At 38.5% G+C, this 12,738-nt stretch overlaps 1 protein-coding gene across 1 annotated transcript; it reads left to right on the top strand.

Annotated features, from left to right (window-relative positions):
* Window positions 1-265: 265 nt before the first annotated feature.
* On the top strand, window positions 266-10,697 carry glod5 (glyoxalase domain containing 5). The gene is made up of 4 exons (XM_043704657.2): window positions 266-497; window positions 1,400-1,543; window positions 6,630-6,785; window positions 7,535-10,697. Exons 1-4 carry the CDS (start codon window positions 438-440, stop codon window positions 7,661-7,663), a joined length of 489 nt encoding a protein of 162 aa, XP_043560592.1. The 5' UTR covers window positions 266-437; the 3' UTR covers window positions 7,664-10,697.
* The last annotated feature ends 2,041 nt before the right edge of the window (window positions 10,698-12,738 follow it).

Below are 12,738 nucleotides of genomic sequence, written 5' to 3'. Positions count from 1 at the left end.
ACAGCCTGGGACATCCCACCCCCGGTGAGTAGAGGCTGAGGGATGACCTTATAAAGGTTTATATGATCCAAAGTCATTTACGTCAGGCTATCAAAGACCAAAAATAGAATTTGTTTTGTTTAGGTTAATTCTGAGCTTCCCTTAATTTCGTTTATTTAAAATGCTCTAATTGTGTGGGTCCGGTAGGACTGATGGAACAAAGGGGTTTGTGAAGGAGTAAGGTTTACTGTTGTAATTGACGAAACAAAGGGATTTGTGAAAGTCTCATTCACATCAGTAGCTGAAATGTTTTCCTTGACTGCTCTGTTCAGCACAAAGGTGGCGAAATGAAAGGTGCGCCTTTGTACTTCGCACTGCCCAAAGCAGACTACACTTGAGAGGAAGTGGAGTCAGTTCCACTTCAGGAAGTAGCTGCAAGTTCCAGTACTTTAAGCAACATGGCGCTTTTAAAGAGTTTGTTTTTTACAGGCTACCGTTGTCGTGGTGTTTACCGGCAGGTAAATTCATTTCACCTTTATACTAAACAAAACATGGGGCATAAAGGAATTATATTCTTGTCCGTGTGCTTTTCCCGAGCTCTTCACAACTGACGTTCGTCTCCGGAACAACGCAGTGTCGGCAGCAGAATAATCTGACCCGGGATTGAGTGTCCATCAGTGGCTATCCAAGTCTAATGCCAAGTTTGGAAGTGGGTTGGGAGGGAGTCTGGGCAGCACACATCCTAGTTATAGAAACAAAGAAGCAACGTTAATTCTTTATAACTCACTAGCTAGAGGATTGGGCAATTATAGGTGTCATATTACAGTAATAGGAAAGCTGTCAAGGGCTTAAAGAAGGTGCAGAGTGACTTACCAGATAGCAGAGATTTGAAAGGGAGAATGAATGGAAGAGTTTGAAGAATAGACGTCTGAATCACATGAAGAGTTTTGATGGAGTAAATAAAGAGAAACATTTTCCAATGACAAGAAAGTTGTCTCATCTTTAAAAATTCCTTTGACATAAATTGTACAATATACAATAGTTTTTTTCTTCACTAGGATTAGAAATCCATCTGCAGTTGTTAGTGCACGTTTTCGGGAAAGTGTTTAATTAGATGATGTTTCATTGTTTTAGCTTTGTTTCATTGTTAGATAGTTAGATCTATAATGAACTTGCAAAATCCACACTGGGATTCAAAACTTGGTTCCCTGCTTCATAGCTACTGTCTCCCTTAACAAGCTTGGGCACAGGAATTCTGAGAGTAGAATAATTCTTCAGAGTACATTGTTGCAAAGGTATTTAGAGTAATTGATTGTCGTGACTGTACATATTCTCTGTACTTTATATGGGAAATGGCACACTGAAGTGATGCTTTACTATAATTTTCTACATTTCTTTTCAATGTTCATGTCCTGTGTAGAGTTTGATTCAGTTCAGATTGAAGAATACTTCCTCGCCAATCCAGATCGCAGGATTGGATCACATTGTTCTGACTGTAAAGAGCATTGAAGATACTGTGGCATTCTACTCCCAAACTTTAGGCATGGAAGTTACCACTTTCAAGGTAAAGCTATATTTATACAATTATTGAAAGTTTAAGGCATAGAAAAAGGCCATTTGACTGATTTTGTCTGCACTGGCTGAAAAATAAGACACTCCGTGTAGTCAAACTTCTCAGCATTTGATGCACAGCCCTACATACTACAGCATTTGAGGTACGTTTTGAGACATCTCTTAAATGAGCCAAGGGTTTCTACCCCATTACCCTCTTAGGGACTGAATTCCAAACCTCTATCACTGTCTGTGTGACACATTATTTTTTGCTCCTCCCTGCTCTAATGTTTTGACTAATTAGTTTAAATTTAGACCTCTAGTTACTGATCGATTTACTAAAGTAACTAAGCCCTCCCCTCCATTGTGTCCAGGTCAATTTTATACATTGAAATCAAATCTGTCCTCAGCCTCCTCTGTTCCAAGGCGAAGAAATGCAGTCTATATAATCTTTCTGCATAGCTACAGTGTTTCAGTCCTGGCAAAAACCTTCTAAATGTCCTCTGTTCCTTCTCAAGTGCAAAGACATCCTTCCTATAATGAGGTGACCTGCACACAGTTCAAGCTCTGGCCTAACTAATAATTCATTCAGAGTTGAGAGTGTGGTGCTGGAAAAGCACAGCAGGTCAGGCAACATCCAAGGAGTAGGACAATTGACATTTCGGGCATAAGCCCTTCAACAGGAATGAGCCTCATTGCTGCTTCTTGGATGCTGCCTCCCCTGCTGTGCTTTTCCAGCACCACACTCTCGCACCTGATCTCCAGCATCTGCAGTCCTCACATTCTCCTAATGATTCATTCAGTTCTAGCACATCCTCTCTGATCTTATATTCTTTTTCTTGGTCACAAAAGGAAATAATTGCATATGTCTGCTTCATATTGAGATGGTTTACTTCCTTTCTCAAATGCTAAACTCACATTTAAATCAGTTCAAAAATTCAAATGCATCCAGAATTGAAAACCTTTTCCATATTTAAGGGAGATTTTTCCAACAGTGTTCACTCAGTCCTTTGAAAATGTATTGTATTTGTTAATACAAGATGGAATAACTACATTAGCAAGAAATCATGGATCTACGAATGTAGAATTCATTTGGATAGAGTTTAAAAAAAAAAGAAGACTCCAGTGGAAGTAGTCTGCTGGTCTCCATCTCCCCAACAGTAGCTGTGCAGTAGGACAGAGAATAATTCATGAGATAATGAGAGCATATAAAAAAAGGCAATCATCCGTGACTTTAATCTTCATGTAGATTGAGATAATCATGCAGAAAAATTAATGTATTTGAGACAGTTTCCTAGAATTGGGTTGTGGATTCAATCAGGGATCAGGCTATTTTTGATCTCTTAATGTATAATGAGGCAGGTTTAATAAATACCCGAAGAAACAATAGTTGTAAAATGACAGGATTTAGCATTCAGTTCGAGCGTGACAACCTAGTGACAGAAATGAGTGTATTAAACTGAAATAATGATATATAGAGGAATAAGGGTAGGGTTGGCTGGAATAGGATTGAGCACAAAGGACAGTTCAGGAAAAATGGCAGACAATGAAGAAAATAGTTCAAAGTCCTACTCCTCGTGTTTGCCACATACAATTGTGAATGATGGTGGACAGTTAAACAATTTAGTGGAAGAGGTTCCTCACCCTCAATGATAGGGGAGTCTATCACATTGGTGTAAAATATAAGGATAAAGCAATCACAATAATCTGCAGCTAGAAATGCTGAGTGATTGATCCATCTCAGCCTCCTCCAGTGGTCCCCAAAATCACAGGTGCTAGCCTTCTGCCAATCTGGTTCACTCCGCTCAAAATGAAGAAACAATTGGAGATATTGGGTACTGAAAAAGCTATGGCCTCTGACAATATTCTGGCAGTAACACTGAAGATTTGTGCTGAGGAACCTGCTACACTCCTAGCTAATCTGTTTCAGTACATCTACAACAGTGACATCTATCCAGCAATGTGGAAAATTGCCCAGCTAGTCCTGTAGGCAGGACAAATCCAATTCAACCAATTACTGTCCCATCACTCTACCTTCAATCATCAATAAAGTGATGGAAGGTGTCATTAACAGTGCTATCAAGCAGCTTTTGCTCAGCAATAACCTGTTCATGATGCCCAGTCTGGGTTCCGCCAGGACCACTCAGCTCCTGATCTTATTACAGCATTTGTTCAAACATGGACAAAGAAACGGAATTCCAGAGGTGAGATGAGAGTGGCAGTCCCTGACATCAAGGCTGCATTTGACCAAGTGTGGCATTAAAGATCCCAGGCAAAACTGGAGTCAGTGGGAATTAGGGGAGCACTTACTTCTGGTTAGAGTCATACCTGTAAATAGGAAGATAGCTGTTGTTTTTGGAGGTCAGTCATTTCAGTTCTGGGACATCTTTCCAGGAGTTCCTCAGAATGGTGTCCTCAGCCCAACCATCTTCAGCTGTCTCATCAATGACCTTCCTTCCATCGTAAGGTCAGAGGTGGGGATGTTCACTGATGACTTCACAGTATCCACCACCGTTCACAAATCCTCAAATACTGAAGCAGTCCATGCCCAAATGAAGCAAGACCTGGACAATATCCAGGCTTGAAATGAAACGTGTTGAGTATTATTCATGTCACAGAAATGTCGGGCAATGACCATCTTCAATAAGAGACATTTTACCACCACTCCATGACATTCAATGGCATTGCAATCACTGAATCCATCACTGTCAACATCCTCAGGATTACCATTGACCAAACTGAACTGGACTAGCTATATAAATACAGTGGCTACAAGAGCAGGTAGGAATGTGCTGAAAGTAACTCGCCGCCTTACTCCTCGAAGTCTGTCTACCATCTACAAGGCATAATTCAGGAGCATGGAATACCCCCAACTTGTCCAGATGAGTGTAACTCCAACAACATCCAAGAATCTTGATACCTTCCAGGACAAAGCAGCATGTTTGATTGCCACTATATCCACAAATATTCCGTCAAATACCAATACTCAATAGCAAAAATCCCCTCCAAGCCACTCACCATCCTGACTTGGAAATATATCGCCATTCCTTCACTGTCACTGGGTCAAAATCCTTGAATTACTTCCCTAATAGTATTATGGGTCAACCTACATCACCTGGACAGCAGTGGTTCAAGAAGGCAGCTCACCATCATCTTCTCAAGGGTAACTAGGGAAGGGCAATCAATGCTGGCCAGCCAGCGATGGCCACATCCCACAAGTGATTAAAACTAAAATCATGCTGTAATTTGTAATTAAAATGGAACAATCAAAAGTTCACCTGCCTTTGAAAACACTGGCAAAGTAACTTTCCTCACCCAGCATTATGGGATGATTGCCGTATGTTTGCACTGTTCCATCATACTAAATATATCATGGTTCTTGTGCTCATCTTCCTCCTCATAATTGTGCTACCACTCTCCCACTTCTTTAGTATCCATTGCGACCGTCTTTGCCAGCTCCAGTTGTGCAGAAAACCAACATCCCAGGATCATGTGATTCATTCTGTGTGGAGAGTACTGCAAAGCCTTCCTCTTCCAGACCAATCCAAATATGGAAACCTCATCTTCCGAAGCTTATTGTCTGCTTCACAATGATTCCAGTGGAAGAGTAAACTGCTTTGCATCTTGAGTTTGCCGCAGTAAGAAAGTTGTGTACAGGTCGTTCTGGTGTAATGCATGTTTTGTCAATACAATCAATGAATTGTGAATGCTGTTTGAATAACACAAACTTTCTAATGAATTAATGTAGCGATTTTCCATAGCGTTTTCCATAGCGCGTTTTTCCACACTGCTTGGTTGCAAAGGAATGCAACTACCCTGTTATAGCAGAACGACCTATAATTAATGACTTCCTGAATTGGAAGTGTCCCAGTAATTACCCTTGTAAGGCAGGCCAGAAATAATATCTCTGTCTTAAGGGTATAAGCATTTTTGCACCTTCCATGGTACCTTATGCAAACTTCTAAGATGTGGTACCAGTGATGACAGATGGCTTTCACATTGATGGACTGGAATCCTTTTCTGTTCATGAAGTCCGCTTTGTTATGAAATGAGACACTCAACACAAAATATATCCTATAGTGCTCTTCACCTGAGGGAATCAAACTATGTTAGCAAAACCTATTGTTTGGACTGCACACTAATCTTGTCACAGGAATATGACAAGAGGTGGTGTGATATGGCAAAAATGGCATCAGGTACAGCCTTCTTATACTTGTGGGTAAAGAATTGAGAGATTCCACATCTTGTTGGCCACCTATGGATTCAGGTCACAAGTCCCACTCCACTAGTTAGCATGGTATTGTGACTGTGTCCTTAGATTTCCTCAAGTTGTAGCAGCAATGCACCTAGCTCCTCTGGGGGAAATGGTATTGAGGCTGATAGCGATTTTGCATCTTGTTCCTTCTTTGCACCCTGAAGGGACCTTCAGATGTAAGGTCAAGTGGAGGCTTTTGGCAGCTGTTGCAGGTTGCTACCAGTACTAGGTTTGCTTGTGAAATTGCTCATCCTTCATTTTGCTGCATCTTTGTAGTACCACAGTCACAACAACAATAACCCCTGCTGTGGATCCATTGGCCATAGTGTCATTAACCTTATGTGCAGAATAACAGAAACTGAAGGGATTTTTAATAATGTGAGCAATCAGCCAGGAAAGGCAGTATTGCATATAAGACCATGCTGTTGAATATTTACATGTCCAGGTGAGAGGAAATCAGTTGTGTCCTGGTGCAGCCGACAAGAATATATTTGTGAATTATAGCCAATAGGTCACGGTTTTAAGATCACCTGTGATTACTTCTCCTTCACAGAGATGACTATGCTCAATCTGTAATGACTAATGATATGTCAAAAGTACACATGACTAGGATTTGTATCCCACAAGTTAGCAAAATACTGTAGATGCTGGAAGTCTGAACTAAAAAACAATGCTGGAGAAACTTAACTGTTCTGGAAACATCTGTGGAGAGAGAATCAGAATTACTGTTTCCAGTCTAAAGACTCTTCTGAACAAGTTCACTGAACCATTGACACCTTTGCTGAAAAAAATGTTTTCGATATTGCTAATAAATGTTTTTATGATGGTGGATCTCTTAAAACAGGGCAACCGCAAAGCACTTTCCTTTGGGAATCAGAAATTCAATCTGCACGAAGTTGGGAAAGAATTTGAGCCAAAGGCACACAAGCCAACAGCAGGATCCATAGATGTCTGTTTGATCACAAAAACACCAGTCAATAAAGTAATTGAACATCTTAAGGTTAGTCAAACAATATTCAATGTGAATAAAGCAAACTGTTTTTACATAGGAGAACTTGATGATCATTGAAAATGTCTAGGAGATGCTTTAAAATTTTGAATTACTGTATTATACATTTCCCTTTACCAAGAGCTACAGTTCATACATTTAATGTCTTTATAGTGGATTGTCTGGGGATTCTAAAATTGTAAAGCAAACAACAAATCTCTGTTTTGAATTAGAACTTTTTTTTGTTTGTTAACACCTGTCTGTATGCTTGTTAACAAAGTTCTTAATGAAGGGTTGGCAGTAGGAAACGAAGCATCCGAAATGAAATTGCACCCAGAATTTATTTGAAACATTTTTCTGCTTTCTCCATAATAACATTATGAATAACCCAGTGTAAAATTCATCATTTTACTGCTCTGCCACTGTGGAAACCTCTCATTATGAAAATCATGTGATAATGAAATATTTCAGAGACCCAATACAAGCAGGAATTCTGGGTAATTTTAATCCAGCATCATTAAGTTTTGTTTTGGAAACTTTTTAAATATACTTCCCTAGTTGTAATTTTACAAGATTAAGCCTATTTCCACTATTCTCACTTCTGCTTGTCATTTATCAAATTGAATTCAAGTTTAAGGGAAGTGAGATGTAAATTTATTTAATGAGCAAATTTAATAATGATTTTCCAAGCTTGGCATTGTTTTAAAATGCTTTATGAAGATAATTATGACTCCCAGTGATTCTTGATATTTTGTTAACAGACATGTGGTGTTCACATTGAAGAAGGTCCTATTGAACGAACTGGTGCTGTGGGTCCTATCACTTCAGTTTACTTCAGAGATCCAGACAATAATTTGATTGAAGTTTCCAATTACCTTTCTGACCAATAGTGAACACAGCAGCAAGTAGAATCCAAATCTATATGAAAATGGAAAGTGCAAAGATGATTTACAAGAATTGATCTGTTCTTGTACATTTAATATAATTGGTAATATACTGTTAAAGCTACTACTGTAAATATCCAGTGAGATAACACAGGCGTCGAAGCTCAGTGCATCAACATAATGTACAGTTTGTACTCTTAGTTGGATAAAAGTAGATAACTTTGGAAGTCGGGTAATCAGTATTCGAGCATTGTTATATTTTTCAGTACAAAGCAAAAAATATTATCACAACTGCTGAACAGAAAACTTAGCATTGTTAAATATATGCACAATAACTAAAAAGTATGATACATTGAAAATTTACATAGTAATTAAGAAGTTTTTGCAAACTATTTAAAAAGAATGTGTGATCTTGCAATAAAATCACTAAATATACTGCCTGGCACAAGAGGTTGATATACCAGTTCCTTGCTTCTGAAATTTAAATATAATCAATTTATGTGATATGAATTTTCCCAAAGAATGATTGGTTTGGGAAACAGGAATGTTCACACATTGTTGGAATAGTATAGTCTATCTCCATATGGGAGGGTGTTCAGTTCACTAGATTATTTGCCAAAGTGCAGCAATGACTCACCACTTGACCTGAAGATTTGTTGGATGAGGAGAAGAAAACCAAATATATGTGGAATTGATATTCAATGTGGAGGAGTGTTTAATCATCAGCTGAGAGAGGGTGATAGCTGAGGATCTGTCGGAGGTTTAATTGCTCAAGTTTGGGTTGATGCATGAATCACAACAAATGTGATTTGAACTCACGAGCTTTTAATTCAGAGATGAGCACGCTACAAAATGAGTCGCAGCAACCACCCATGACTTTGAATCTGTCGGGCTTCAATAATGCCTGGGCAGATTAATGTTAATCAGCACTATTTGTTGCAAAGAAAGGAATATGGCAAAAAGATAATTTATGGTCATAAAAATATTAACTTCCTATTAAAGGAGAAGAAAATGAGCAAAAGGAAATAGTTGTGATTATTAGAAATCAGAATCTTTTAAAACATGCTGAAAATATTCAGCAGAGAGAGCAGATAATGGAACAGACACCTCCAAAGACCCAATCAACTATTTGAGGAAATGGGAAGACATTTTGGAAGCTCTGGAGGCATTATTAGATAAATGTGACAGACAAAGGTTCTAGGAGGATGGAATAGATTTCTTCTTGACATTAGATGGAAGGAAGTGTAATTAAGATTAATATATTATTAATGAGTTGTAACTGTTAGTATACAATTAAGTTCTAGAAATATCATGGGAGGGGGGAAAAAAATTGAAAACTTTAAAAATATTCATCAATCTTGTCACCAAGTAATAGCTCGAGCAAATAGTGTGATAAGATATATTTAAAAGGTAGAAAGTGCTGGAGATACTCAGCAGGCCTGAGAATCAAAGAAGAATCATTGGACTCGAAATATTAGCTCTTTCTCCAGCAATGCTGACAGACCGACTGAGTTTTTGCAGCACTTTGTTTTTTTATTTCAGATCTCCAGCATTCACAGTATTTTCCCTTAATATGTTTGTAGTTATAGATAATTCAGTTTCAACAAAGTATGTTACATATACATGTGTTATTGTTGTTGCAAGGTCTTGGACACTTGAGAATAGACAGTCTCTTTAGGCTACAAGAGCAGATCAGAGGCTACAAATTCTGTGGTGTAAAAAGAGATCACTTCCCATATTCCCAAAGCCTGTCCACCATCTGCAAGACACAAGTCAAGAGTGTGACAGAATACCGTTCATTTGGCTGTGTAGTTTCAACAGTCCTCAAGCAGCTTGACAACACCCAAGACAAAGCATCTCGCTTGACTGACATTCCATCCACCACCTTCAACTTTCACTCACTTCACCACAAACACACCACGGCAGCAATCTGTAACATCTACAAGATGCATTGCAGCCTCCTTTAACAGACCCTTTTAAATTGGTAAACTTTGCCACCTGAAGGACAAAGGCAGCAGATTCATGGGAATACCACCATCTGCAAATGCACTTCCAAGTCACACTCCATCCTGATTTGCAAATATATTACAATTCCTTCACTGCAGCTGGTTCAAAATTGGGAACTCCCTGCCTCTACATCACAAGAACTGCCATGGCTCAACAATTCAGCTCATAACCACCTTCCCCAGGGCAATTAGGAATGGGAAATAAAAGCTGGCTTAGTCACTAATAGCCACATCCCAGAAATTAGTGTAGGTGTTGTTTGGAAATTGTGTTCCCAAAGGGATGAACTGGATCCTGCTGTCTCAAGGATAGATTGCAATTGTCAAAGATTTGCAGCGAAGAAACTGACTCACCAACAATTAACAAACCCTTCACCCTGTAAGAATTGGTCAATGGGCTTCTAATCAAGAAAACCATATTTCAAATGTCCAGAATATACATGTAGCTCTTCTATATCACGATAGTTGCGTTCTTGTGCAACCCTACATTATAGAAAAGTCACGCTTTAGTAATAACACTTAAAGTGTTGGCAAATAATCGCATTACAGCCAACACACATTTTAAAAGTTCACACTTCAGAAACGGTGTTCCCAATTTGTCAATTGCATTACAGCAAATTCACGTTAATGAAACATGATTTATGGTAGAAAGACCTGTAATTAGATTTTCAATCTTATTTCTGGACAAAACTCAAGTCAGGTGCATGTTAAAGCAGAGCTGGGACAGAGCACACAGCAAAAGGAAGTTTATTTTTCTCTGTGTTTTGTGTAGTTTAGAAAAGTCAATTAATGTCAGTGAGAGCATGTACCTTGATTTATACTTCACACTGTCTTTAGTAGCCTTTTGTGATTTGTCTGCTTCTCTCAGCATGGCATCAGTATCCCTCAACATTGTTGTTTTCTACCTTTTCCATAGTGCCTTGCTGGCACCCTCCACTTCCTGAAAGCATTCAGTTGTTTTAATTGAGTTCTGAGATCACTCCTTGCTCAATCAACTTACTTACATTTAAAAATAGAATAAAACATTTTCAGATGAATGTTTGGGACCTGAAATCTATTTGACTTGTTGGAAGTTAGTCATATACTTTATCCATCTATATCTATATTCAGCTTGAAATGAATAAAGGAACAGATTACTGCTGTAAGTTTATTTTGCTATAAATTGCTTAAGGTTAATTCTCCATTGACAGAAGGCTTGTGGAATAATTATTTGAAGTAATGAAAAAGGACCTATAGACACATAAGGCCTCTTATAAAAGTGAGGTTAACAGCTGAAAACAGACATCCCACAGCGCGCTGAGGAAGCCAACTCACATCTAACTCCAAGTAATACACTCCATAAACAGAATAGTCAATCAGGCAGATGAGCGATCTCATCTCCCTAAACGTGGACATGATAATATTTGACAATAGTGAAATTAAATTAAACTCTGAGCGCAAAATATAAAATCTATGGAGAGAATTTTTCTTGACATTTTTCTGCAATATTATACATTTATCCCCAACTAACAAATCAGGTGCACAGACCAAAACCAGATTGAAGGAATGATGAGATTTAAGCCTATATGTTTGAAATATGATTTTCTTGATTAGAATTGAAGTTCATTGGGCTTAATGTTTCAAATAATTTGCATAACACCAAGTTGGCAGGGTCTAATTGTCAAGGTCGTTTGGTAAAGTTTACCTTAGTTGAGAAACAGCAGGCAGACTATGCAGTTTCCAGCTCACTATCAAATTTATTCTGTCCTGTCAGTTTCTTTGAAGAGATACCCACTTACGCTTAATTTATGTAGCTGCTCTTACTTAGAACTCTTTCAAAAGAGTGGAGATCAGTATCACAAATCTCTTGCATTTTCCTGGAATTGAAAATTCCATTAGTAGACGTCACAAGAAAATTGTTACTGGTTTCATCATATGTTATTTCATCAGAAATTTCTTATTTTCAAAAACTGACTCACTCAACTTATCAAAATCACAATGATGCATCTCTACATCCTTCCCACAGTTTGACTTTCCACCCAACTTTGTGTTATTTGCAAACTTGGAGAGATCACATTTAGTACCCTCATCTAAATCATTAATTTGTGTTGTGAATAGCTATGGTCCAAGCACAGACCCTTGCTAGTCACTGCCTGCAACTTGAAAAAAGACCCATTTTTTCAGGTCTTTATTTCCTCTATGCCAACCAGTTCTTTATATATTCAGTACATTATTCCCAATCCCATGTGCTTTAGTTTTACATGCTAATTTCTTATGTGGGATCTTATCAAACCCCTGAATGTCCAGGTAAACCACATCCACTTGCTCCCCTTATCAACTCTGTGAGTTACATCCTCAAAACATTCCTGTACATTTGCAAATATGACTTCCCTTCATAAATCCAAGCTGGCGCTGCCTGTTCCAATCACAGGTTTCCAAGTGCTTTGCGTAAAAATCTTTTATAGTGAACATTAGAATTTCTCTCATTACCAATGCCAGGCTAACCCATCTATATTCCCTGTCTTCTTTTTGTAATGGTGAGTTTACATTGTCTACCCTCCTATCCAGGGTCTACAGAATCTTAAAAGATGACCACCAGTGTATCCATATAGTGAATCTACTGAGGCACCACATAATAACCTATGTGGAATCAACCAACCTGCAACCCATTATTGCAATAACATGTCTAATGATACAATGTTCAAATGAGCTGAGCAATTCATTGAATTTATAGTGGACTGTAGCAACCAATCCAAAAAACCTGGACTTTCACTGCAGGTTTCCCAAGGATTCAAGCTGTCAGTGCCTGCCTGTTCCCATTAATGCACTACCAAGCTAAACCTGCATATTTAACAACAGGAAGCATTTTCAGGTGCCAGATTTGTGTACTGGGCCTGATGTATTGAATGGATGATTGTCAGAGGGACAAGAGCTTCAGCACAAAGCAACCATTTCCCAAATCTTGATTATTTCAGATTAAAGACAGGTAATTCCTGGAAGAAAGTCTAAGGATTTCTCCACTCCATAAACAGATGCTGCATGTCATAATTGAGAGAAGAAATATATCATCAGGCTATGCCACCTTGGAGGAGACTCAAT

This window comes from Chiloscyllium plagiosum, unplaced genomic scaffold, assembly GCF_037043375.1.
Source record: "Chiloscyllium plagiosum isolate Xiang-an unplaced genomic scaffold, Cpla_swu_hap1 HiC_scaffold_11, whole genome shotgun sequence".
NCBI lineage: Eukaryota > Metazoa > Chordata > Chondrichthyes > Orectolobiformes > Hemiscylliidae > Chiloscyllium > Chiloscyllium plagiosum.
This window is presented reverse-complemented; position numbering and strand designations above follow the sequence as displayed.

Coding starts and splice junctions, on each gene's coding strand:
- glod5 (XM_043704657.2), top strand. CDS start 438: ATGGCGCTTTTAAAGAGTTTGTTTTTTACAGGCTACCGTTGTCGTGGT. Junction 498..1,399: donor GTCGTGGTGTTTACCGGCAG/GTAAATTCATTT, acceptor TGTCCTGTGTAG/AGTTTGATTCAGTTCAGATT. Junction 6,786..7,534: donor AAGTAATTGAACATCTTAAG/GTTAGTCAAACA, acceptor TTTTGTTAACAG/ACATGTGGTGTTCACATTGA.